The sequence below is a fragment of the Rhincodon typus genome, chromosome 11, assembly GCF_021869965.1.
Source record: "Rhincodon typus isolate 14 chromosome 11, sRhiTyp1.1, whole genome shotgun sequence".
NCBI lineage: Eukaryota > Metazoa > Chordata > Chondrichthyes > Orectolobiformes > Rhincodontidae > Rhincodon > Rhincodon typus.
Window position 1 is genome coordinate 28,915,744 of NC_063342.1, and position 24,497 is coordinate 28,940,240.

The following is a 24,497-nucleotide window of genomic DNA, read 5'->3' on the forward strand; positions in this document are numbered from 1 at the left end:
ATGGACACTGCGCAACAATCTCCAGACAGGGATGTTCCCTCCCAGTGGGGGAACAATTCAGCGGTCAAGTACATTTGGCCTTGGATCTTCGGGTAAGCATCCTCCAAGGCGGACTTCGAGATACACAACGCAGAGTCGTCAAGCAGAGGCTGATAGCCAAGTTCAGTACCCATTAGGATGGCCTCAGATGGGATCTTGGATTCATGTCGCACTACAGGTGACCCCACTACCCTATACACTCTTCACACACATTCATATACACACACACTCACTTACACAATCACACACACAGATCCTTTCTCATACACACACATGCACACACTCTCTCTCTCTCTCTCACACACACACACACACACACACACACACACACACACACACACCCTCTCTCTCTCTCCCCCCCCCTCACACACGCACACTCGCACTCTCCGTGTCTCTCTCTCTGTCTATCTCACACACACACACACACACTCACACAGACCGTGACTTGAAAGGAATTTGGGGATTTACATATGCATATTAATCAGTTAAAACCTTCTAACTGATTAAAGAATTAACAGCATCTTAGGGTTGTTTAGAACATCCTCATCAGTGGTATGACCCTTTGATCTTTTACTTATAAATTCTGTGTCTGATACTACCTCTCTCACTAACACCTGAAGAAGGAGTAAGACCCTGAAATAAACCTATTGGACTGTAAACTGGTGTCATGTGATTTCTGGCCTTAAAATATTTAAGCATTCTACTAACAAAAGGGCATGGATTTTTTAACAGGATTTTTGTTTGTTTACGGGAGACCACTGACTGACAGGTTTCAAACTCTGCTTTGGGTATTGTTTGGAGTAGTTGGTGATTAGACTGTTGTAGGAACGGAGAGTCTCAGCTCCTGGTTTTGGAAACAAAAATGTTGTGGCTGTCCTCTGAAAGAGCTTGTGTTTGGGGATGGCCATCTCCACATGTCAGAAAGGCAGACCAATAACCATCTGAATATTCCGCACATAATTCTCTTTGCCTTCAATGCACTAACCATTATTGAGCAAAATTGTCTTTTTTTCACATTTAATTGCTGCAGAGAGAACAGTCCATTTTTTCCCTTTTCATTGAGTGAATGGTTGTGTTTATGTGTATGCTTTAGGGTGTTTAGAAGAGTGGATACTTCAATATTTCAAGCCGTGTTGATTAGCTTTACATTTTTGCAAAATAGATCTCATTCTCACAAATCAATAATTTTGTCATATATTGAAAAAGCCTGTTTGATGGATTTTTAAAAATTTTAAACCTAATGTAGATAAAATATCTAATTGGCCCTATTGGTGCATGGGGAAAACATTTAAGTTCATGTTGAGGACACTGCAGCAATGACACTAATGACAGACATAGCACACACCTCCAGGCTCAGTCAGAGCAACAGTGAAAGCTGCTTAGAAATCTACTCATATTCCTTTGCAAACTCAATACACTGCAAAAAGGCTCTCTGGCAGCATTACCAGAGTTTTGATATCTTTCATCAGCCATCAATGTCACGCAACTGATAATTAAAACAATACAAGCTAAAAATCACTCAAAATAGACTTTCAATAAGGCTTCCTTATATTGTTCTAAATTTGTGTATCATATACACTAAATCATGCAATACTGTATGGAAATATGACTGCTATAACTGAGAATGATTCCAAAAGGAAATGGAGCAATAAAATAAAACAAAGAATTTAACAATGTATTTATACATATGCACATACAATATACATATTGGTGAATCTCCTGTTTTATTCTTACACTTGCAGTATTATATGAGAATATGAGTATCTATCGCTTTAAGGTTTGAAGATGTAATTGCTTTTGATCTTTGATGTGAATTCTGAGGTCAGCTACAGGTTGAACTGCAGAGCTTTACATAAAGATTACAGCAAAAACCAGGCTATTGGACCCACCAGTCGGTGTTGGTATTTTCCTCCAGAAAAGCAGTAGTCCTAATTCCATGAGCCTTCCCTGCTTTGCATTTCGCTCATCCACCCATCTGACTTTTTATTAAATGTTGGAAAGGTCTCTGAAGATCAAACTATGGTTTGTTTGACCGACAGTCAGTTTAGAAGTTGGAAGACATTGGTGTGCTCATAGAAAGAGAGAGAGAGTGAAATGAATTGCAACATACTTTAAGAGATAGCAAGAACTGCAGATGCTGGAGTCAGAGACAAAACAGTATGGAGCTGGAGGAACACACCAGGCCAGGCAGCATCAGAGGAATGTCTGAGGAAGGGTCCCAACCCGAAACGTCAACTTTCCTGCTCCGCTGATGCTGCCGGGCCTGCTGCGTTCCTCCAGCTCCATACTGTGCTGTCTGCAACATACTTTAAGATGCTTTTGGGTCTATAAGAAAAGAAGTGGAGTGCAGGTGGTTGAAGATAAGAGGGTTCAATAATGGTGGAGAATAATTGTTTAAATGTTCTACCGTTTATATCCAGCTTGGAGCTGTTCCTTTCAACATACTTTCCTAAGGCGCTCTGCAGTTATTGGAAAAAGTGAGAGTTGGGACTGTTAGACCAGGACTGGGTGTCAGTCACCTGACAAGAAAGGCTAGATTTGGTTTGACAAAACTAATCCACCCAGATGTGAATTATGTTTTACTATGATTAAGTGTTACAAAAAAATAAGTAATAAAATTATTTGAAGAAATTTGTGATTGTGAACAAATTTGTGTGGACTTCCTGGTTATGTGACTTTTTTTGTACATTTGGATTTTCCAATAGCCTTCAGAAGTCCTTGTGAGGACAAAATGGTGGCCATCTACACTTACTGCCAACTTATACAGTCTTCTAGGACACAGTCTCCTAATCAGCCATCTCCATATTTGACCTCCTGTTCAGGAAGTAGGGTGAGCCCTTAGTGCTGCAAGCCTAATCAGCAGGTCAGAAGCTCTGGGTGACACAGTGGCACGTGGTTAGCACTGCTGCCTCACAGTGTTAGGGACCCGGGTTCGATTCCAACCATGAGTGGCTGTCTGTGTGGAGTTTGCATGTTGTCCCCTTGTCTGCGTGTGTTTCAGTTTCCTTCCACAGTCCAAAGATTTGCAGGTTAGGTGCATCGGCCCTGCTGAATGGCCCCATAATGTCCAGGGATGTTCAGGCTAGATGGATTAGCCATGGTAAAAGCGGTGTTACAGGCATAGGGTTGGGGGCTGGGTCTGGGTGAGATGTTCTTCAGAGAGTCAGTGCAGGCTCTTTCAGCTCTGTAGGAATTCTATGAACATTGGTAGCCCCAGTAAGAGAAGTGTGGGCATTATTAGGGTAGTTCTCAGACTGTAGGGGTGCCTCAACAGGAGGTACCTGCAGAGGAGTATGTCTGAAGTTGAAATGATTAGGGTGTAGCAGTTAGCCCCTTGAAATTGTTAGAAAATTTTGGGGCAGCACGGTGGCTCAGTGGTTAGCGCTGCTGCCTCAACGCCAGGAACCCGGGTTCATTTCCACCCTTGGGCGACTGTCTGTGTGGAGTTTGTACATTCTCCCCGTGACTGCGTGGGTTTCCTCCGGGTGCTCTGGTTTCCTCCCACAGTCCAAAGATGTGCAGACTAGCTGGAATGGCCATGCTAAATTGTCTGTAGTGTTCCGGGATGTGTAGTTTAGGTGGATTATAGGGGGATGGATCTGGGTGGGATGCTCTGAGGGTCAGTGTTGTCTTGTTGAGCCGAAGGGCCTGTTTCCACATTGTAGGGATTCTATGATTCTGTAATTCTCTGGATCATTGTTTGAGCTGGAAATGTGAATTTTCCAGCTAATGCCCTTTTCATGCAGAATTCTCTGCATGAGAGCCTCTGGTATTCAGTATAATCAAAACTTGGATTATTAGATTTCTACATATTAATCCATTAAGGCAATCTGAGGGAGTTCAGGAAAATGGTGTTGAAGAACAGGCATGATCTCATTGAATGATGGAGTGGGCTCTAAGGGATAAATGATGTACTCTTAATTCTATTTCATATGTGCCACGAAACTGTGGCCTCTGTCTGCTGAGGAGAGCTGATTCAGAGGTGGCAAAATGCCAGCAGATCTTTAAGTTCAGACCCAATTCAACAAAATTACCTGGCCATTTTACCCCCTGTCCATCCTGGCAGGAGGAATGTGTTAGTAAGCTATCCAATGCACCTGCCTCCTGTTTTCCTTTGAGCATCACATCTGCAAACTTGCCATCACAAGATTGGGAAAATCCATTCCATGTGTCAACTTTAATTATTATAGGTTCTAATGTGTGCTTAATCTGTGCATTTCTAAGCGAATTCACCTCGCATTTGCACAATCTGACCATCATGCTCCCAAAAATCATTCAAAACATGTTTCTGTTTTCCAATATTTTCAAATTTTTAGCTCAGTAGCTTAATTTCAAGAGCATAAAGATCAAGCAAAATTTACACAGTCATATTTCACAACAAATTTGTTAACTGTCTAGTATTCTATTAGTTGTTATGCGATATCAGCCAATGGCCTAAATTTTCCTGTTAATGTAATGAGAGGTTAATGGCATTTGCTGTTATTTAGGTTAAAATGCTATGGCAGCTACCAGCCAGGTAAGCCATTAAGCGCAAAAATCCGAAGGGTTGCTCTACCAAATAAAAAACTCCAGCGTAGACTTGAAAATTACATCTTGCTGTCTACATCACTGTTCAAATGTATGTAATGGATTCAAATTGATACATGTGTGCAGTAGACATGAACTTAACTCATCCCAGAAAGTTATCTTATGCATTCTAATCTAACTCACCATGATCACCATATTAATACTAATCACTGTCAAGCACCCATTAAATTAATTTCACAGTCCTTCCACCTGATTGGTTAGTGTTCACTGAGTTTCTGTTTTGCTCTGTTCACTTAGATTCAGTATGTCGTGTTTCCATCACTGCATTGGTATCAGCTCAAATTTTCAGCAACTTGCCTCACCCAAAATAAACCAAAATGTTCAAGGGCAATTATCTTGCCACAGTAAAATCTGGCCAAGAATGTTTACAGCAAAGATTCTTAATCTCAAAGCTTAATGCTTAAAGTAAAGTAAATTTCTTGTAACCAACTAGAGTTTAGTTGGAAAAACAATGCCGCTGTGTTTAGTTCTTGACCTTAGCATTGCAGGGTTGAATTCAAATTCCTATTACAATTCACTGAATTCTTTGACTACGGTTTACTAATCTAAATCCATTTAGATTGCATGCTGAAAATGACATGTTGTTCATGTGCACATTTCCAAGCTACAAAATACGTAGATGACCAGTGGGTAAAGTTACAGCACTAATTGACCCTGGGTGAGATAATTGCATTTTTAAACAACTGATTTTCCTAATTTTCGGACTAATGATTTATCTAGACCATTTTAATTAACAAGATAGTTGCTTTGTTCAAATGATGTTCCTATATTTCTCTCTCTCATCTCTTTCTCTCTTCCCATTTGTATTGCACTGCCGCAGGGTAGTGATCCTTATTTTATATGATTCACTGGATAGTGAAGTTCGTTCTCTACATTTGAGCACTTTATCAATCCTTCAATACAATGAAATTGAACAATTGTATTGTAATTTGTCTTTCAATGCCTTCATTAAATTTTTACTTGAAGCCTTAGTCTGTAACCAAAAGCTAGCCTGGGACTTGATATTTTAACTCAAAGTCGTGAGCTAGACTTGAATTATGGAACCTGAGCATGTAAAGTATACTTAATTTCCTAGCATACTTTAGCATTGTTCAGTCAGTTGTATTGATCATAATTTCAGTTCAGTGTTTTATTGTTTCCACACTTGCATTGGAACCAATTTAGAAAAGGTTCACCAGACTGCTTCCTAGAATGAAGAGGTTATCTGATGAGGAAAGATTGAGTAGGTTGGATTACTGCTCATTGAATTTTAGCAGAAGTTAGCTAATCTTATCAAAACATATAATGGGAGCTTGACAGAGTAGATGCCAAAAGGGAATCTAGAACTAGGGTGCACTGTTTAAAAATAAGCTGTCCCATTTAATACAGTCTTTGGAATTCCCTTCCTCTGAAAGCCGTGGAGATGATGAAGCAGTGTGATATCATTGGACTAGTAAACCAGAGGTGCAGCTTTGAGGACATGGATTCAAATCCTACCACAGCAGCTGGTGGAATTTGAGTACAGTTAATAAATTTGAAATATTAAATTATTCTTTGTAGTGGTAACTACAAAGGTATCATCCATTATCTAATTTGTAATCCTCATGTGGTTTTACATGTGACTCCAGATCTGGACTCTTAACTGTGCTCTGAAATTGTACCAGCAAGCCACTTGTTTGAAGTGAAATCATGGAAGGGCAACAAATGCTAACTTTGTCAGTCTTGTCCGCATCCCATGAAAGAATAAGTTAAAAATATTAATAGTCAAGGTTGAGTTGGATTTTTGATCTACAAGGGAGTCTAGAGTTATGGTGAGGTGCAGATGGGAAGCTGGAGTTAATGCCAAAATCAGATAGGCGTGATCTTATTGCATGGTGAAGCAGTCTCAATGGACCAAAAGGCCTCTGACTACTACTTACCTTCATATGGGCTTTTGCCTTTGGTTTCCATCAACTTCAGAAAAATCATCAAACTGAGAATGGGTAAAAAAATCTTACTTCATTTTTAAAATTAAAATTTTCAAAAGAAAACTGTAAAATTCCTAATGCCTGTCTTGTCTCTTATTTGTTGATGATTTAAAAACCTTGATACCCTGAATGCATGACACAAATTTTGAAAGTAGACAAAGCTTCTTTAAGAAAATGCAAAGGAAGGAGAGGTAGCACAGAGGGAAGCAGATTGAGGTTGAGGAGTTTTCATTCCTAACAAGAGCAAAGTACTGCAGATGCAGAAAATGCTGAAGAGCAGCTTCTATGGAGAGAGAAACAGAGTTAATGTTTCAAGTATGATATGACTCCTCCAGATGTCTTTGAGTATTTCATCCTACCTGCCTTTGAATTGAATTAAATTGAATCATTTATAGTCACATGTATTCAATGTAAAAATAAAGTGAAGAGTGTGTACCTTCGCTGTACATTCATGACACCATTGACATTAACTTAGAGTAAGATAAGGAAAAGAAAGATAACTGAAGTGAGTCCAACTTTTCTTTCCACTGCCGCAGTCCCACTCAGGGTTTTCCAGCCCTTGCCATGCCTCTGCCTGAATCTCGCTCCGGGTTTTCTAGCCCTTGCCCGCTGCCAGTGTCCCGCTCTGGGCTTTCCAGCCCTTGCCATGCCTCAGCCAGAGTCCCACTCTGGGATTTCCAGCCCTCGTCATGCTGCTGCCAACGTCCCGCTCTGGGCTGCCTCACTGGTCCGATCTCATCGGCACTGCCTCACTGGTCCGATCTCATTGGCACTGCCTCACTGGTCCGATCTCACCGGCACTGCCTCACTGGTCTGATCTTACCGGCACTGCCTCACTGGTCTGATCTTACCAGCTCATTCTTGATCCGCCGTCGCTGCAGAACACAACCCGCGTATTAGAGAGGAGTGAATTTAGTGTGAGGGCTGAATATATTTTAAATCTAGTGCCAGATGCTAGAATATAGTAACTAACTCGTTGGAATACAATTTTCATCTGGGTTTTCCATTTTATTATCCAGCTGAATCCTGTGACATCAACAGTAGAAGTGAAGAAGAGATAAGCCAGGTAAAGGTAAGTAATATAATATGAAACATCATTTCTTCGTCAAGAGTAACTACAGTATATTCTCATGTTAAAGTCCAATGATTTAACTGCAAGAAGGGTTATGTGGACACCTTATTTCTGGCAAAGGCCACCTGCGATTAATATGTAAACCCTTGTGGGTTCGTATGCAGCTGAAGCTATACACATATGTTTATAACCACCACCTTCAAGTCACTGTCCCAAGTCACACACCATCCTGACTTGGAACTGTATCAGTGTTCCTTCACTGTCACTATGCCAAAGTCCTGGAACTCCCTTCCTAACAGGACTGTGGATGTATCTAGATGCGAAGGACTGCCGCAATTTGAGAAGGCAGCTCTCCACCACCTTTTCAAAAGCAATAAATGCTGGCCTAACCAGTGATTCCCCCATTCCATGAACATATTAGAAAAAAAGACAAACATTTCACATTGAAAGCAATGTGACAATTTTTTTTCCAGAGAGATTTAAATGCATTTCAGTAAAAGGCAATTTCTTTTCAGAATTGTATCTTATTTACAGGAATATTCAAACATTGTGTGCACTAGAGCCTAAGGTTCAAACTGTGTGCCTGTGGTTAGCCAAGCAGAGAGTCCTGACTAAGGCCAACCAATCAGGGTAGCAAGAAGCTGTTCAATGATAAATATTTCCAGGAAATAAAAATTAGAGTGGGTCTGACTCCCATCCTCACCTCTAGCTCAATTCCCATCCAATCTTGGAGAGAAACAGCCTCTGATTGAATGAGCAGCTTCTTGCAAGATCATCCAATTACATTGTATTTGAAACAACAATTTGTGGGCCAAATAGGATCCCTCAGCAGGCCATTTCCTTACCAAGGGCCAACTGTTGGACAAGCCTAATCTTCAAAATACAATGCAGCAACTCCCCATACTTCTTATGCTACACCTTCTAAATCCACAACCTCTGACCACCCAGTTCATGCAGATATCTGGGAACATCAAGCAGCAAGTTCCCCTCCAAGCCAAATGTCCTGACATGGTACTGTATTGGCGGTCCTTCATTGTTGAAGTGTCAAATTCCTTAAACTCCCTCCCAAACAACCCTATAGGTACACCTACAGCACATAGACTGCAGCAGTTCAAGAAGGCAATTCACCATCATCTTTTCAAGGGATTTAGGGATAGGCAGTGATGCACTCAACCCAAATATACATTTTCAAAAATGAAGTCCATTTTCCAAATTTTTTTAAACTTAAATAGCACAAAGAGCTGAAACAGCTGGAGAAATTCAGCAGGTGCAGCATTTGAAGTCCAGTGACCCCTCTTCAGAACTGGAGTCATGTATAGGCTAGACTGAGTAAGGATGGTAGTTACCTTCCCTAAAGGATTAGTGAACCAAATGGGTTTTTCCCCAACAATGGTATTGAGTTCAAATTCCACCATCTGCCATGGTGGGATGCGAACCTGGGTCCCCAGAATATTACCTGGGTGCCTGAATTACGAGGCCATTGCCATTACCACTTGGCCATTGCCTTTCCTGTTGATGTTGAGCGAATGACCAACAGGAATCCTTCATGAGGTGAGGTTACGCATTTGATTTTCTTCTCTTGGAGATAAAACCCTTTGCCATTAGGTGGCACCCAAGTAATTCTCAGCCGGAGGTGCTGGCACTGATCATGTCAGCCAGTATTTTAAGCTGTAATGAAGGGAACATTTCAATTATCATGCTACTGATTGGACAGATTTGTTTTCTACTTATTTATTTTTGCAACCCAGATCACTTAATTGGATCAGATAAGTATCATTTCTGCTGAGTACCTAGTCTGCGTGAAAAATTTTCAGTGCATCTAATTGAGATCTCTCATTTCCATGTTATCCATATAAACTGTGCCTACCCTGTAACTAAAATGATGCACTCACTCTCTATATCCACTTAGTTTTGTCGTTCATTTTAGATTGTAGCACCTCTTCCAATTAGAAAGTTATGAATCTCAGTCTTAGTCCAGAACTCAACTCACCATTTATGCTGAATTTCAGTCGAGTACCGAGGAGATGTTGCATTATTAAAGGTGCAGTCATTTGAGTGAGACATTAAACAGTGTTCTAGGTCTGTCTGTTCCAGTGGTTCACTCGTATGTTAAAACTCTCAAGCATGCCAAAGAACAAGCAGTTCTGGTATTCCATGTAGCAAAAGTAATTACACAATGTGAATCATTTATATGAAATGTTCTGTGATGTTTCTAAAAGTGATTAGATGCTACATAACACAATTTTATTCCATTGTTCAGATGAATCATTAGCTGAAGAAACTATGAAATGGGTTTATGTAGCAAATTGTATCAGCTTCTGTACTAATGGAGAAATGTTTGAAAGGTATTGGCAGATGCATCACTTGTTGCTTTTTGTTTTTAGATTTTGGATGGAAAGGTTGATGTTTGCGTCAACACTGATGACGTTGATCTTAAGGTAGTTTGAATACGATTTTTTTAAAACACAATGCCATTTCCCTACTACAGTTGCCCACTTTTCAAATTTTCACCACAGCAGAATGAGTTTGAATTTGCAGAATGTATGCAGTCTCCCCCCTCCATGGATCCACCATAAACTGAGTTCAGTGATTTCAACAGTGAGTGCAAAACAAAAGAGCCCATATTTTGCCATCCCCAGCAAGGGGCAATGAGGGTTGGTTAAGTGAGAAGTGGAAAACACTTAATCAATAGTGCACATACATCCGATAATTTGTAACTTAGTTTGAACATATCCTCAATTTGTAGTGTAATGTATTGTGTGATAGAAAATATAGGCATTTAAAACCTGTCTCTTCTTGATCTATACAAAACTCATACAACACATTTCATTGATAGTTCTCAAAATTGCAAAATAGTTCTTCTAAATCTAATCAAGCATCCTTTGATTGGACTAAATTCTGTTCTTCTCTTTCATAGGAGACTTTCAAAAGAATAGAGGAAGAAAGAAACAGATTAATACATACCCTTGAAGACCTGCGTGACAGCTGCAAACAAATAGAAAATGAAAGCCATCTAGAAATTAAAGCATGGAAACAAAAAATCCATGAGAAGGAGAAACTGTGTGAGGTATACACCTAATGTCTATCATTAATCAAATATGAATAGACAAAGGCAAGCTACAGTACAGCCCCTTCATTAAAGGAGTAAGACACTGGCCTTGTATTTTACCCATTTTGGCTTATTTTGGATATGCTCCAAGCCATTAGGTCCAACCAATTCATCCGATATTTAGACTCTACTTGAGTCTTCATCCATTTTTCTCATTTAATCTGTTATAGTAACCATCTTCTCATATGCCTGTTTTGTTTCCCTTTAAACACCAATTTACACAAAAATATTTCTGATACACCAATTACAATACTTTCTGTGAAAAGCAGGGTGTAGGAATTCCTGTCCTGGCCGGTATTATTAAACAATGACCATGTGTAGATGTGAGTAAAGGCTTGATTTAAATGCCAGTTCATCTTTAGGTAATCCAGAGCCCCAGACTAATATTCTGGGTACATGGGTCCAAATCCCATGTTGCAGGCGGTGAAATTTAAATTTAATAGAATCTGAAATTAAAAGCTTGTCTAACAGGGACCATGTAACCATTTTTGATTGTTGTAAATCCAGCTGGCTCACTAAGCTGCTCTCTGGGCAGTTAGGGATAGGCAGTAGTGCTGGTCTAGCTAGCGAAACCCACATCCCATTAATGAATAAAAAGAGAGGATTTCATAGCAATTGTTAAGCTTATATTTGTGTCACGAACCTGTTGGGCAAATATCATCTCCTAACAAGACAGAGTCATTGACATTCAACAGTATTTCCATCGCTAAATACCTCAACGTCAACATCTTGGTGACAACCATTGTGCAGAAACTGAACTGTACTGCCTTGTAAATACAGTGACTACAAGAGATCAGAGACTGGAAATTCTGTGGCAGGTAAGTCATTTCTCATCTCCCCAGAGTCTGTCCACCATCTACAAGGCACAGGTCAGGGATATGATAAACTTCTTTCCACGTATCTGGATGAGCATGGCTCCACTGCCACTTAAGAAACTCAAAATATCTTCAAGACGAAGTAATCTGCTTCATCAGCATCCCATGCATTACTTCCAATATTCACTCCCTCCATGGCAAATACTCAACGGCAGCAGTGAGTACTATTTACAAGATGCACTACAGCAACTCACCAATGGTCTTTAGAGATCACCCTTTAAACTCACAATTGCAACCACTTCAGAGGCCAAGAGCAGTAGATCCATGGAAACACCACCACCTGAAGGCTCATGTCCAAGCCACACACCATCATGACTTGAAACTATATTGTAATTCCTTCAGTGTGACTGAATCCAGAAGCTCCCTTCCTAATGAAATTGTGGATGCATCTACACCATTTAAGCTTTAGCAATTCATATATGCAACTCACCATCATCTTCTCAAGGGAAATTTGGATGGGCAGTAAATACTGGCCCAGCTAACGATGCCCACATCCCAAGAGTGAATTAAAACCACTTTGCATCTTTTTGTTACGATCTTAGTCAGGACCAATAACTTTTTTTGACAGAGAATATCCAAACTCAGTTGTTTACTAAAAGAATGAAGCCACAGGGTTCCACAGTTTAAAACAAAGATTTTTTATTATCCAAGAGTCAAACTAAGCAAATGTTAATTATTATAACTTTCTATACTCTAACACTCAAAATCACTTAAGTTAGGTATGAGTTAACAGGCAAATTGAAATTGAAGATAAGCTGTAAATTATTCACTTAATAGCAGATGCAACTGAAAGAGATCCTGTGAATTGGCTCCACAGTTCATTCAGTATACATGTACTCTGTCACAATCACAGAGTCTATCCAAGCCATCTCCCTCACAAGAATTTCAATTTTTCTTCTAGGATTTAGTCTTTTCCCAGCCATCATGAATGCATAAGTAACCTAAGTTCCAGAAATATAATCTTCGTCAAAAACGGTGCAAGCCTGTAGAACATCCTCCACAATGCTTAAAATGACCCAGAGGACCTAGATCTATCAAGGTTATCATGAAGTAACAGGAATGGCTGGAGCAACTGTATATTTGCTTACTCCTAGCTTCTAGATCTAGGCTATGTCACTTACTGCTTCACTGGGATCATCATTACCAGGGTTTGGTTCTTTGTGTCTTTATTTAAAGTTTCAACCAATTTCAGTCTCTCCAGAAATTTTGCCTTTCAATCTAATTTTTATTCTTAATTTTCTTTGAAACTGAGTTAATTTTCCTTTTCAATTTTACTTTCCAGTCTGATCTGTCTCAAAAACATCAAGGTTTGGAATCATAGTTTCAGTCATATTCTTCCCAAACATTGCATAAGAGAAGCGAACCATCAATAAGGCCAGCTGGCTAGAATGGGCTGAAGACTTCCTGCTGTTGTTGGCAAGCAAGCTTTTAACTCACCAAGTGGTTGCGCCACGATTATGTTACTTAGCTGATAATTCAGGGAACTTGAGTTCAAATCCCATCCTTGGCAGTCTTATAGCTTGAATATTGTTTCTTTAAAATATCTGCTGTCAGTATCACAAACACAACTGGTGTCAGCAATGCCAGTTAGGAAACCTACCCTGCTTAACAAATCTGCCTATTGTTACATTAAAATGCCTTATCCTAAGTATATACTGAAGCCAATTATTTCTATATATAGACCTTATGACCCTTATTCTTTCTATAAATGAAAGAAGAAAATGAGTGCATTTATGTATCAACTTTCATAGCCCAAAGATGTTCCAAAGTATTCTACAGCTAATATGTACGTTTGAAGTGGAATCATTTGTTGTAATGCAGGGAAACTCAGGTACCAGTTTGTTTTGCACACTGTTATGATTCTGGACTAGGTCACCAAATTTAAGTTACAATCTGACAAGGCATGGGATCATAGTTGCTTAATAAGAGAACAAAGCCACAAGATTCCGTAGCTTCTAACAAACAATGATAAACTTTACAATGCAAAATATACACAACTTTTGTTCCAATATCCATTGGGAATTAACCTGTGATGAATACAGTTGAACACCCAACAGGGCAAATAGCAAAAGTGACCAAGACAAATGCTGCATGTTTCTCAGCTACCCCCAGGTATTAATGTCATTGGATCATCAAATCTCATTAAAACTGTGGATGAGATTCAGTAAAGCTCACAGAACTCCCTTAAACCCCTTCAGTTATGGACTGCCTCAATGGCTTCTCACATTCTCGTTGTTCACTCTCCTTTCCTGCATCTGTACTCCCCTAAATTCTGGAACTGGACTTGAGCACACGCTCACAGGAACAATTTCAGCTTTTCACAAACAGCTAGCTTCATCAAGCTAGTACTGCCTGCATTTCTGCAAGCTCCAACCTTGCTCAGCCACACAATACAAATATTGTTTATGGGCTTTTTATGTTAATTTGTAAATGGCACGTAGGCGTCACTAGTTAGGCCAGCATTTATTACCTGTCCATAATTGCTCTTGAGGAGTTGGTGGTAAGCTCCCTTCTTGAACCACTGCAGTCTATGTGTTATAGTTGCCATTAGAGAGGGAATTCCAGGATTTTAACCCAGCAATACTGAAGGAACGGCAGTACATTTGCAAGTCAGAATGGTGAGTGGCTTGGAGAGAAATTTGCAGTTGGTGGTGTTCTCATGTATCCGCTACCCTTATCCTTCAAGGTGGAAATGGTCTTGAATTTGGAAGGTGCTATCTAAGGATATTTGGTGAATTTCTGCAGTGCATCTTGTAGATGGTACGCACTACTGCTACTGAGTGTTGTTTGTGGATGTGGTGCCGAATGAGCGCACTGCTTTGTCCTAGATGGTGACAAGCTACTTGAGTTTTGTTGGAACTGCACTCATCTATGCAGGTGGGGAGTATTTACTCACACTCCTGACTTATTCTTTCACTGTTCCTCATAGCTGCACTGAAATACAAATTGACATATTGGCTGTTGTCAACAATTGACTATCTCAAACCTCAGTTGGTCCACTGACAGTTGGACCTTCCAGTGCCGCCTCCTGCAGGGTCAGATGGGTATACTCCAGAAATTGCACCCAAGGCACACAGATTGTCCCGATCTTAACAGTTCAGATTTTAAACTATCTTGTATAGAAATATGCTTTTATGAGAAGAAACATATGTTTAATAAGCATTGGAAATTTGAAACATGGGTTCAAGCAGCAACAATTTCCTGTTGCAATAATTGTAATGAGTCAGTGAAAGCACTTTTTCAAAATAGCTTTCCTGAAGTTGATAATGAAAACATATCTGCCATTATAGCAAAATTATCAAAGACTGCAAAGTGCTGCTCAGTATCAATATTTAATTTTGTTTTGCTGTTTTACACATCCATTAATCCCATTAATCTATCCAACAATTTATTTCAAGTGAGCGCCATATGGAATCTATGGATTTTATGGCATAGACATTTATCTGAATTTTATATCCATGCAGAGTGGTACTTTAAAACTAATTTTCAGCTTTCTATAATTAAGTACAATGAAAATGTTTTAAACCATATGTTTTAATTGCTTCATGGTCTCCTTTTCAATTATTTTTGTTAGGATAATTTTGTGCACCATCTTGCGCAGGATTAGCAGAACCTAATTTCAGTTATTGTTAAATATTAAAAGTTAAAAAGTAAGCTATATGATTGGTCAGATAATTGACATGCTATAGGACTAAGTTTAATATCTTTTGTATCTGATCATCACCTTAACCTGCAGAGATCCTGTAGCTATGAACTTCACATTTACTATGATCCCAGATCGCTACCAAGTCTCCATGAGGTCATCGCCTTAAAGAGCAATTTAAGGATGAATGGTTTTTTTCTCTTCTCCCCTTTTAGCCGTTTGATGCTGTTCTGATTCGGGGTCATGAAAAGTAATCTTTTGAAATTTTTTAGACCTTCACAGAAGTATTTTTGACATGTCATGTTTTAAACACACGGTGCAACTCTTGAGCATACAAATGCACAAAGAGAAAGGAAACAGATTCTGGCACAGGAAAATAAAAGTGTGCTTGCCCCTTGAAACATATGCAATGTAATAATTTAGTGACTTTGTTAAACATGGTGCCAGAGTGCAATGTACAAAGGATTGAACACTTTTTTAATTTGTTCATGGGAAATGGGCCACCCTGGCTAGGCCAGCATTTATGGCCCATCACTATTGCCTTGACGAACATGGTTGTGAGTTGAAAAATGTGGAGCTGGAAAAGCATAGCTAGTCAGACAGCATCCAGGTTCCAACCCGAAATGTTGACTTCCCTGCTTCCCAGACACTGTCTGACCTGCTGTGCTTTTCCAGGTCCACATTTTTTTTTACTCTAGCTTCCAGCGTTTGCAGTCCTTTCTGAGTCCAAGTAGTTATGAGCTGCCTTCTTGAACTGTTGCAGTTCTTGTGGTATAGAATCATCCACAGTAATGTTAAGAAGGGAGTTCCTGAGACACTGAAGAAACTGTGATATTGGAGGGGAACTTGCAGCTAATGATGTTGCCATGCATCTTCTGCCCTGTCCTACTGGGTAGTAGATATTGTGTGTTTGTAAGGTGCTGTCGAAGGAGCATTGATCTGTTACTGCAGTGCATCTTGTAGGTGGTATCTACTGCTACCACTTTGCATCAATAGTGGAGGGAGTCAATGTTGAAGGTGGTGAATGGGATGCCTGTCAAGCTTTGATGTGGATGCTGTCGAGCTACTTGAGTCTTGATGGAGCTACACTCATCCAGGCAAGAGAAGATTATTCCATTATTCTCATGACTTGTGCCTTGTTGATCATGGAAAGGCACTACAGAGACAGGAAGTGCATTACACCATGGAATTTCAAGTCTCAGACCTACTCATATAGCCTACTCACATTTGGCTAGTCCAGTTCAATTTCTGGTCTATGGTAACTCATAGAATGTTGATGGTAGGGAATTTAGCAATGATAATGTCATTAAATATCAGGTTAGAGTCTGTCTTGTTGGAGATAGTCATTGCCTGGCACTTGGAGTTATTTGCCACTTATCTGTTCAATCCTGGGCGTTGCTTATTTGAATCAGGACTGCTTCATTATCTGAGGGGTCTTGAATGTTGCTAAACGTTGTCGAATCATCAGTAAACATCCCCACTTCTGACTTTACAATGAAAAGAAGGTAATTAATGAAGAAGCTGAAAATGGTTTATCCTCTGGCACAATCTTGAGGAACTCATGTTTGTGCTAGACATGATTCGAACCACTGGAGAGTTTTCCACTTCATACCCATCGATTCCAGTTTTGCTTGGCTCTCTGATGTCACACTCAGTTGAATGCTGCCTTGATGTCAAGTCACTTTCACATCAACTCTGAGATTCAGCTCTTTTGTTCATATTTGATTAAGACTGTAATGAGGTCAGGAGCTGAGTGGACCTCGTGAAACCATAACTGAACATTGCTGTGTAGGTTATTTCTTTGCAAGTGCTAATTAAAAGCACTGTCAATAACACCTTCTATCTCTTTGCTAATGATTTAGAGTGGACTGATAGGGTAGCAATTGGTTAGGTTGGATTTGTGCTGCTTTTTGTGCACAGACATGGCTGGGCAAATTTCCACATTGTTAGTAGATGCCAGTGTTGTGGCTGTATCAGAACAATTTAGCTTGGTGTCCGACAAGGTCTCAGGTTTCAGCAAAATAAACAACTGGACAGAATGGTGGCTCAGCGGTTAGCACTTCTGTGTCAGCACCAACAATGTGGGTTCGATTCCAGACTTGAGTGACTGTCTGTATGGAGTTTGCACATTCTCCCCGTGTCTAAGTGGGTTTCCTCCCACAGTCAAAAGATGTGCAGGTTAGGTAGATTGGCCATGTTAAATTGCCCATAGTGTCCAGGGATGTGTTGGTTAGGTGGATTAGCCATTGGAAATGCAGGGATACAGGGATAGGGCAGGAGGATGAATCTGCTTGGGATGCTTTTCAGAGAGTTGCTGTGGATTTATTAGGGTGAAAGGTCTGCATATTGTAGGGATTCTACGAAAATCTGCCCAATATCTCCGTTATCAATTCCCTCAAGCATCTTAGATCGCTCAGTTAGATCTCTAATTTTTCTAAACTGAAGCTCAATCTTTCCTCATAAAACAAACCTTTCATTTCTTCAATTTATCTCGTAAACCTCTGAACTGTCTCTGATGCAATTACATTCTTCCTCAAATAAAGGAACAAAAACTGGGCAGAGATTGAGTAGTTTGTTTTGACCTGTACTCAAGTTTTGAAGGATGAGAGAAGTTCTAATTAGGATCTAATAAATAAGATAAGGAGTCATGAGGCCACAGCGGGATTTGAAAGCAATAATGAGATTTTAAAATGGAGGTACTGCTTATCCAGGAACCAGTATAGGTCAGTAAGCACAAGTATAATAGGTGAACAGGACTTGGTTTGTTTTGTGATACAGACAGCAGAGTTTATGAGGCTACAGCATGAGAAACAAGCCAGGATTGAGTTAGAATATTCAAATCTCGCAACAGCAAAGACATGACATTTGTTTACAGTCTTGAAGGAAGTAGAATTTAAACAAAGGGAAAATTAATTATTTATATCCATTTGAAGTCTAATAATTCCACCATTCAATTGGTTTACGACCATTTCCACTCACTACAGATCATAGAAAGTGCTGTAATTTCATTATTCTTTGTCACGAAAAGGTCTCTTTTTGGCTTTGCCCACCAAATGTTCAGACTGTGAGGCCTCTCTGATCCCTAGTTTCTGCAAGGCTGTTCTCCTTTCAGTTACACGTTGTATTTATGTGCCTGTTTAAAGGGTAAATTGCATTTTTTTTTCTCCATTCCCCCAGGGTCTCCAGCAAGAAATTTTAAGTACCAAGCTTCAACTCCAGGAGGAATCTTGCAAAATAATCCAGGAACAGAAAACTCATCAAATGCAGTTAATTAAAGTCAAGGAACAAATTAGAATCAAAAGATCTCAATTTGAAAGGTGCCATAGCATTTTAAATTGAATGAAATTCTTCATTTATTGTAGAGATTATGAAAATAATTATCAGGATATCAAGTTATGTAGAAAAAGGTTAAAAATGCCATGCTGTCAGATCATATAGTTTGAGCAAAAATTAGTCAATTGTATTTATTTGCACGATTCATAATTACACAAAAGAAAATACTTTATTCAGTCTCATAAATATTAAAATTTTCTCTAAGTTTAGATCCTTTTTCAGAATTATTTAAATAAGACTTGGATGCACTTTATATTGGTGTGTCTTGACCTGACAGAAGTGTGTCTCACCATCATGAGGAAAATGGAGGTTGCAACAAATAAACATGCAAAGTAGAGAAACATAGCAGCAATTATATTCCTTTCAAACAAGTTATTGATCAAAAGCCCTCTCACGTGTCATTAATCGAATTGGTTTTCAAACAGAAACACATTACGCAGACTTATAGCAGTCGATGGGATATGATTGCCTTTAACACCTGACTTATACATCAAATACTTTGCCAGCGATTTATTATAATCTAAGTTTGCTTTATTTCATACTGACTTTTTCCTACCAGAGTTGTGTACTTGAAACTGAATTGTGATTGTTTTGATCTTGCAGATAGTGGGAACAATGCCTAACCTGTCCAACTTGGATACCTAGCCAGACATCAATGGTTGAGCTTCCATGTTCTTGTACATATAAACCTATTCCCATTTGAATGAACAGAGTTAACGAATATATCCTTCTCTTATTGTGCACTTCGTTGCTTAATTAAACGTGGACTTTCTTTCACATTGTGCAACTTACAAACAGTAAATCTCTGCGTACTAAGTGAACTTAACGTTTTGTGTTATTTCTCCCATCCCAGTACCAAAATAATGTCAGAGTGGCATTTTGAATGAGTTTCTAGGCTTTGCCACCAATTGATTTCAGAGTGAAATTTATCCACCCACTCGACCATTACCTTTCTGCCTTCTGTCTCCTCACTATTCATGAGTAACAATTATTTCTACATCAACTCTTACCCACCCAGACAGGTCTTCTATAGTTTCTAAGGAAAACAGAAGTTGCTGGAAAAGCTCAACAGGTCTGGTAGCATCTGTGAAGAAAAAAAAATCAGAGTTAACGTTTCGGGTCCAGTGACACTTCCTCAGAACACGGTTGTTTTTGTTCCTGATTTATAGCATCCACAGCTCTTTCAGTTTTTATTCAGTATTTTCTGTGCCAACTATTGTGTCCAAACTCCTCATGTATTCAATTTCTTTAACCAGTTTCAGATTTCTCTCAAATTTTACCAACCCCTTATCCCTTCTAAAAGCTATATTATCTCAAAAAGCCATGAAAAGTGCTACAACTGATGTGCTTTCACATAAACCAACTAAATTCTCAATGTTGACAATGTTTCAAAGTTAGTTGATTGTGAAGCAGTCTCTGACATGCTGAAGTCAAAGAACACCCTATATGAATGCAACTTCTCTCTCTATACCTTCTGATTGGCCACATTGCATTAGCCAATATTCAACATTAAATCTGGTCTGCAAATGAAGCAGCATTAAAAGATAGAGATAATTGGAGCACAGATATAGTTCAATTCCCCCCATTTAAAGTTACATATTCTGTCTCCAGTGTGAAATAATACTTTGATTTTGCATTGGGTCTGACATTATTATATGTTATTCATTCAACTTATACTTGCCATAAACTTTGTGGGCATTCACACAACAAGTTTCCTGTTCATCAACCATTCAAAAGGTGTTCTACACTTTCTACAGGGCATCTGAGACCTGTGTGAACAAAGACCAAACTGTATATTTCATCAAGAAATCATCAGTGATTAACACAGTCAGAACTAGGAAAGAAAGAACTATAAAGAACTAGGAAACATCTGTTAAGATTCAATTTAATGTAAATTCAGGTACAGAAAATGAAGCAAAGAGAGGGAAAGGAAGATTAAATTGAGAGAGAGATTAGAGAAAGAATTTTTTTATTATAAATTAAAAACTTAATCTATAACAATAGTTAAGAGCTGAAGCAATGGATTCCATCCTTATAAAACTTAATTTTCGGTGCCAGAAATTTGATTGATAATAATTAAGACTAGCCACACTATTGTATTTCGTGGTAAGGGTGCCACTTGTGAGTGATTCCAGAACTAGAGAGCGCTGTATAAAAGTTATGGATTGCCCTTTTGGGATAGAAATGTGATTTTTTTTTTTCTCATTGCGTTGGGAAGCTTTGGAACATTACGCTTCTGGAGGGAGGATTATTGAAGATTTGAAAGTAGATTGATTCTTGTTAGGCGAGGAATAAAAAGTTATCAGGGTTGATGGGAATGTAAAGTTCAAAAACAGACCAGCCATGATCTTATTGAATGTAGGAGCAGATTCAAGGGGCCGAATGCTCTACTTCTACTCCTGATTCACATTAAAGGTTACCTTTTTCTGGATTGAAGAAGCTGAAAATTATTTTAGTGAATTTAGTCTGCACCTGAGAGGTATGTACAGCAAAATCATGGTGTTCAGTACTTTTAAACAAGGAAACAAATATTGAGATGCTATTTTCCTTTGAAGATGAGTAGCTTCCAGATCTCTGTGTGCAGTGGGTGGTTTGGGGGGATGTTGTTGTTGCTAGAAATTGTTGTCGTATTTAAATAATCTGTACATAGAGATTAAAAAGAATTTTAGATCTGCATGTGAGGCTTGATGATGACAAAATTGATCTCGTTCATCAATGTTTCTTTCCTTTCCACTACACTATATATGTGCCTTAAATTCCAGGCTTACTTTTAAAAAACTTACTTTCTTGTGTTGATCCAATATCTGTGGAATATAAATGGTTGCACTGAGCTGAATATTTTGTTTAATTAAGACATATAGCAAGGATTGTAGAGTTGCTGTATATTCAATTGTTAATCAAACCAAATAGAAATGCAGAGAAGCCTATATACTGGAATAAAAATCAAACTGTCATGCACATGTTGGGGGCAGGGGAATTATGATGATGGTGCAGTTAATTCTTCTACAGAGAAAACTTCAGAATGAGTTGTATTTAAGTCTTGTGTATTAAATTTAAGAGATTAACCGCAGCTCTTTACAATAGTGGAGACAAAGAGGGTACTAATAATATCACAACTATCATACTGTTTTCCACAATAACAAGAGGAAATAATGAATTCATTATCTTGCTTCAGAAGTAGATGATTGCTTCAAATGCAGAAAAAGTTTTGTTGACAAGCCCATCGACCAATCCCTGAATGGAGAAAAGTTTTAAGAGAGGAATACCTATCCTACCTCCTCGGACATAAAGCATAATATTGTACCTGTGAAATCTGTTCACTTAAATCTTGGAAGAGAGACTAGCCTAGCAGGATTCTATACAAAAATTCATGCTACCATCCAGATGTTAATCAAATGTTTGCAGAATATAACTATCAACAAATAAAGGCCAAAGCTGTTTCAACTGAAAAAATAATGGGGTGATAATTGCAGCTAATTTAAAAATGCAGCATGCTTTGAAAATATGACTTTAAATAATGATAAAAGGATCACTACATCCTTCAGTTTAATATACGTTCTAACATTTATAAATTGCAAAAAAACTAAGTGTGTGAACAATTGGTAATCTGTTTTTGTCTCATACACAGCACAGAATTTTCAACCATGTGAGGAGGCAGAACAGTGATGGGTAGCCCCACAATTACCCAATAACAGCATGCCAGTTTGTTGGCATGTTCCCATCTCTAGAATATGCCCAATTGAATGGGAATGGCCACCCATCTGCAACTGTGATTTGTAGTTTTTCAAACAGCAAGCAGTGCACAGAACCTCGCCAGGGTTTGGAGGCAGTTTCCCCAGTCAAAGACCAAAAGGACAGTGCTGTAGTTAGTTTTTTGAAGCCCTCCTCTGCCCCACACATCTGTGACATAAATAACCACAGACCTGACACTCTGGCAGCTGTACCAAAAATTCCATATTCTTTGAGAGGGCGTCGCTGTTTTGAGATGCAATCTCTCTCTCTTTCTGACACACGCTGTCTCTCTCATTCCTTTTCCCCCTCTGCATGTGCGTCTGTGTCTGTCTCGCTCTCACGCGTACACACACAGCTGTCACTTCGTCTTTGTTGAATAGGCTCTTAATGACATCCTGCATTGGGTCCATCTCCAATCCTTAATTGGATGTGAACAAAAACTTGGCCACTAATTAGCAACACTCCAAAAATTGGTTAGGTATCTGGCGCTGTGAGGTGTGGTCAGAACCTGAAAATTCTTCCAAAGTTGCAGTTCCAACCCAGAATGAAAATTTAGCTCATTTTCTCTGTTTTAAAAAGTCTATCTCTTTTAAACAAAAATAAGATGACAATTTTTTTTGTAAAAGCATTTTTGAAATTTGCCTCTGAGCTTCTTGAACTAAAGATGCAGAAACTCGTAAAAGGTAAAGAAATAAATCACCAATGGTTCAATCAAAAAGTGGTGTAATCAGGGACAATTAGTATATAGCATAGTGAGATTAGTTTTGACTAAGATCATAAGCAAGGCAGGCAGAACAACCATTTTCTGTGATAATTAAAAGTCAGTTCTCTGTTGAATAATTATATATTTCAACTAGACAGTAATCTTTGCCCTATGGATATATGATGCAAGTGTGATGTCTTTCAAAGTTGTGGCATGCCAGATGCACCCTAGACACAAGACTGTTATGTGTGGTGAATATAAATCAATACTTCAGAATTCTCAGGGGCTATCATCAGGACTGCTAATGTACTTTGTTATGTTTTTCAGATGTGAAAAATTAATTAATAACAAGAATGAGGAAATTGTAAAATTGAAAAAAGAATTGCAAAATGAGCTGTAAGTAGTAGAGTTTACAGTCCTTTAAAGCATTTAAGTTTTGAACATTGTCGATAATTTTCCTGCAATGAAAGTAAGATTGCTAGGATTGATACAGTAATCCAAAGTAAATCTATACTCCTGACTAGGCTCATCAGACTTTTCAAGTACAAAATCCAGATATGAAAATTTCGTAAGCTGGGTTCGATGAAGGAATGGTGGAAGGTTTATTAAGGAGCAAACAGAATTCATTTCCCCCAAAATTGACAATTATACAAAGAATGAAGCCTTCACTTTACAAAAAAGAGAAACCCAAACTTAAGGTCCCTGTCTTCATTAGTGTTGCAACGTAGCCAATAAAGCCAGTAACTTCTTTTGTGCACCCTGCAGTAAAATTGCAATAAAGCGAAAGCATTTAGAGCAAGTGGAATCACAATTGGATGACAGACTACCTGTTTTTTGATGGTTATAGAGTCGTAGATATCCACAGCACAGAAAAAAGCCCTTCAGCCCATCAAGTTTGTGCCAATCAAAAACAACCAACTAATTAATCTAATCCCATTGTTGCTCCTTGTTATTCTTAATTTTTTATTTTGAAATTGTGCACGCAGGCAAGGCTCCTAAACAAAGGATTCAGAGAGTTGCACTTTTGCCATAAATGGGCTGTATACAGCTGACAAATCAAAAGGTGACTCATCCTAGTTCTGGACTAACAATCCTAAACAACAAACAGAATATTTCATCAGCAATGCTAATGCATTTCTAATTGTCACTAGAAGACTTTTGCCTTGCTCACCATTGGCATCATACCATTAGCTAACAAGATCCCAAACTCTGCAAAACCCTTCCTGAGCCCCTCTTTCTGTTTCCTCCTAAGATGTTTGTTAAGACCTATCTTTTTGCTTAAGCTTTGGACTTTGTTGCAGTACCTCCCTAGGTGAGTTTTGTTAGGTTTTTTCTTGATAACATCACTATTGAAATGCTTTACAATATTTTACTAAGCTAAAGGTGTTCATAAACATTTTGTACACAATATAAACTTTATATATACAAGCTGGTGGTATTGACATGAAATAACACTGT

The 24,497-nt window shown here is 38.8% G+C and overlaps 1 protein-coding gene across 5 annotated transcripts in view; it reads left to right on the top strand.

Moving 5' to 3' along the window:
- LOC109912917 (E3 ubiquitin-protein ligase DZIP3-like) overlaps window positions 1–24,497 on the top strand; it is a 127,202-nt gene that overhangs the window by 68,000 nt on the left and 34,705 nt on the right. For all 5 annotated transcript variants that reach the window (XR_007263233.1, XR_007263234.1, XM_048602981.1 and 2 more), the window contains 5 exons: window positions 7,592–7,644; window positions 10,029–10,082; window positions 10,562–10,711; window positions 18,449–18,588; window positions 23,367–23,435. Coding sequence is in view for 3 of the 5 variants with exons in the window: in XM_048602981.1 (XP_048458938.1) it covers window positions 7,592–7,644; window positions 10,029–10,082; window positions 10,562–10,711; window positions 18,449–18,588; window positions 23,367–23,435 (466 nt within the window). In the remaining 2 variants the exon portion in view is untranslated. The remainder of the gene's footprint in view (window positions 1–7,591; window positions 7,645–10,028; window positions 10,083–10,561; window positions 10,712–18,448; window positions 18,589–23,366; window positions 23,436–24,497) is intronic.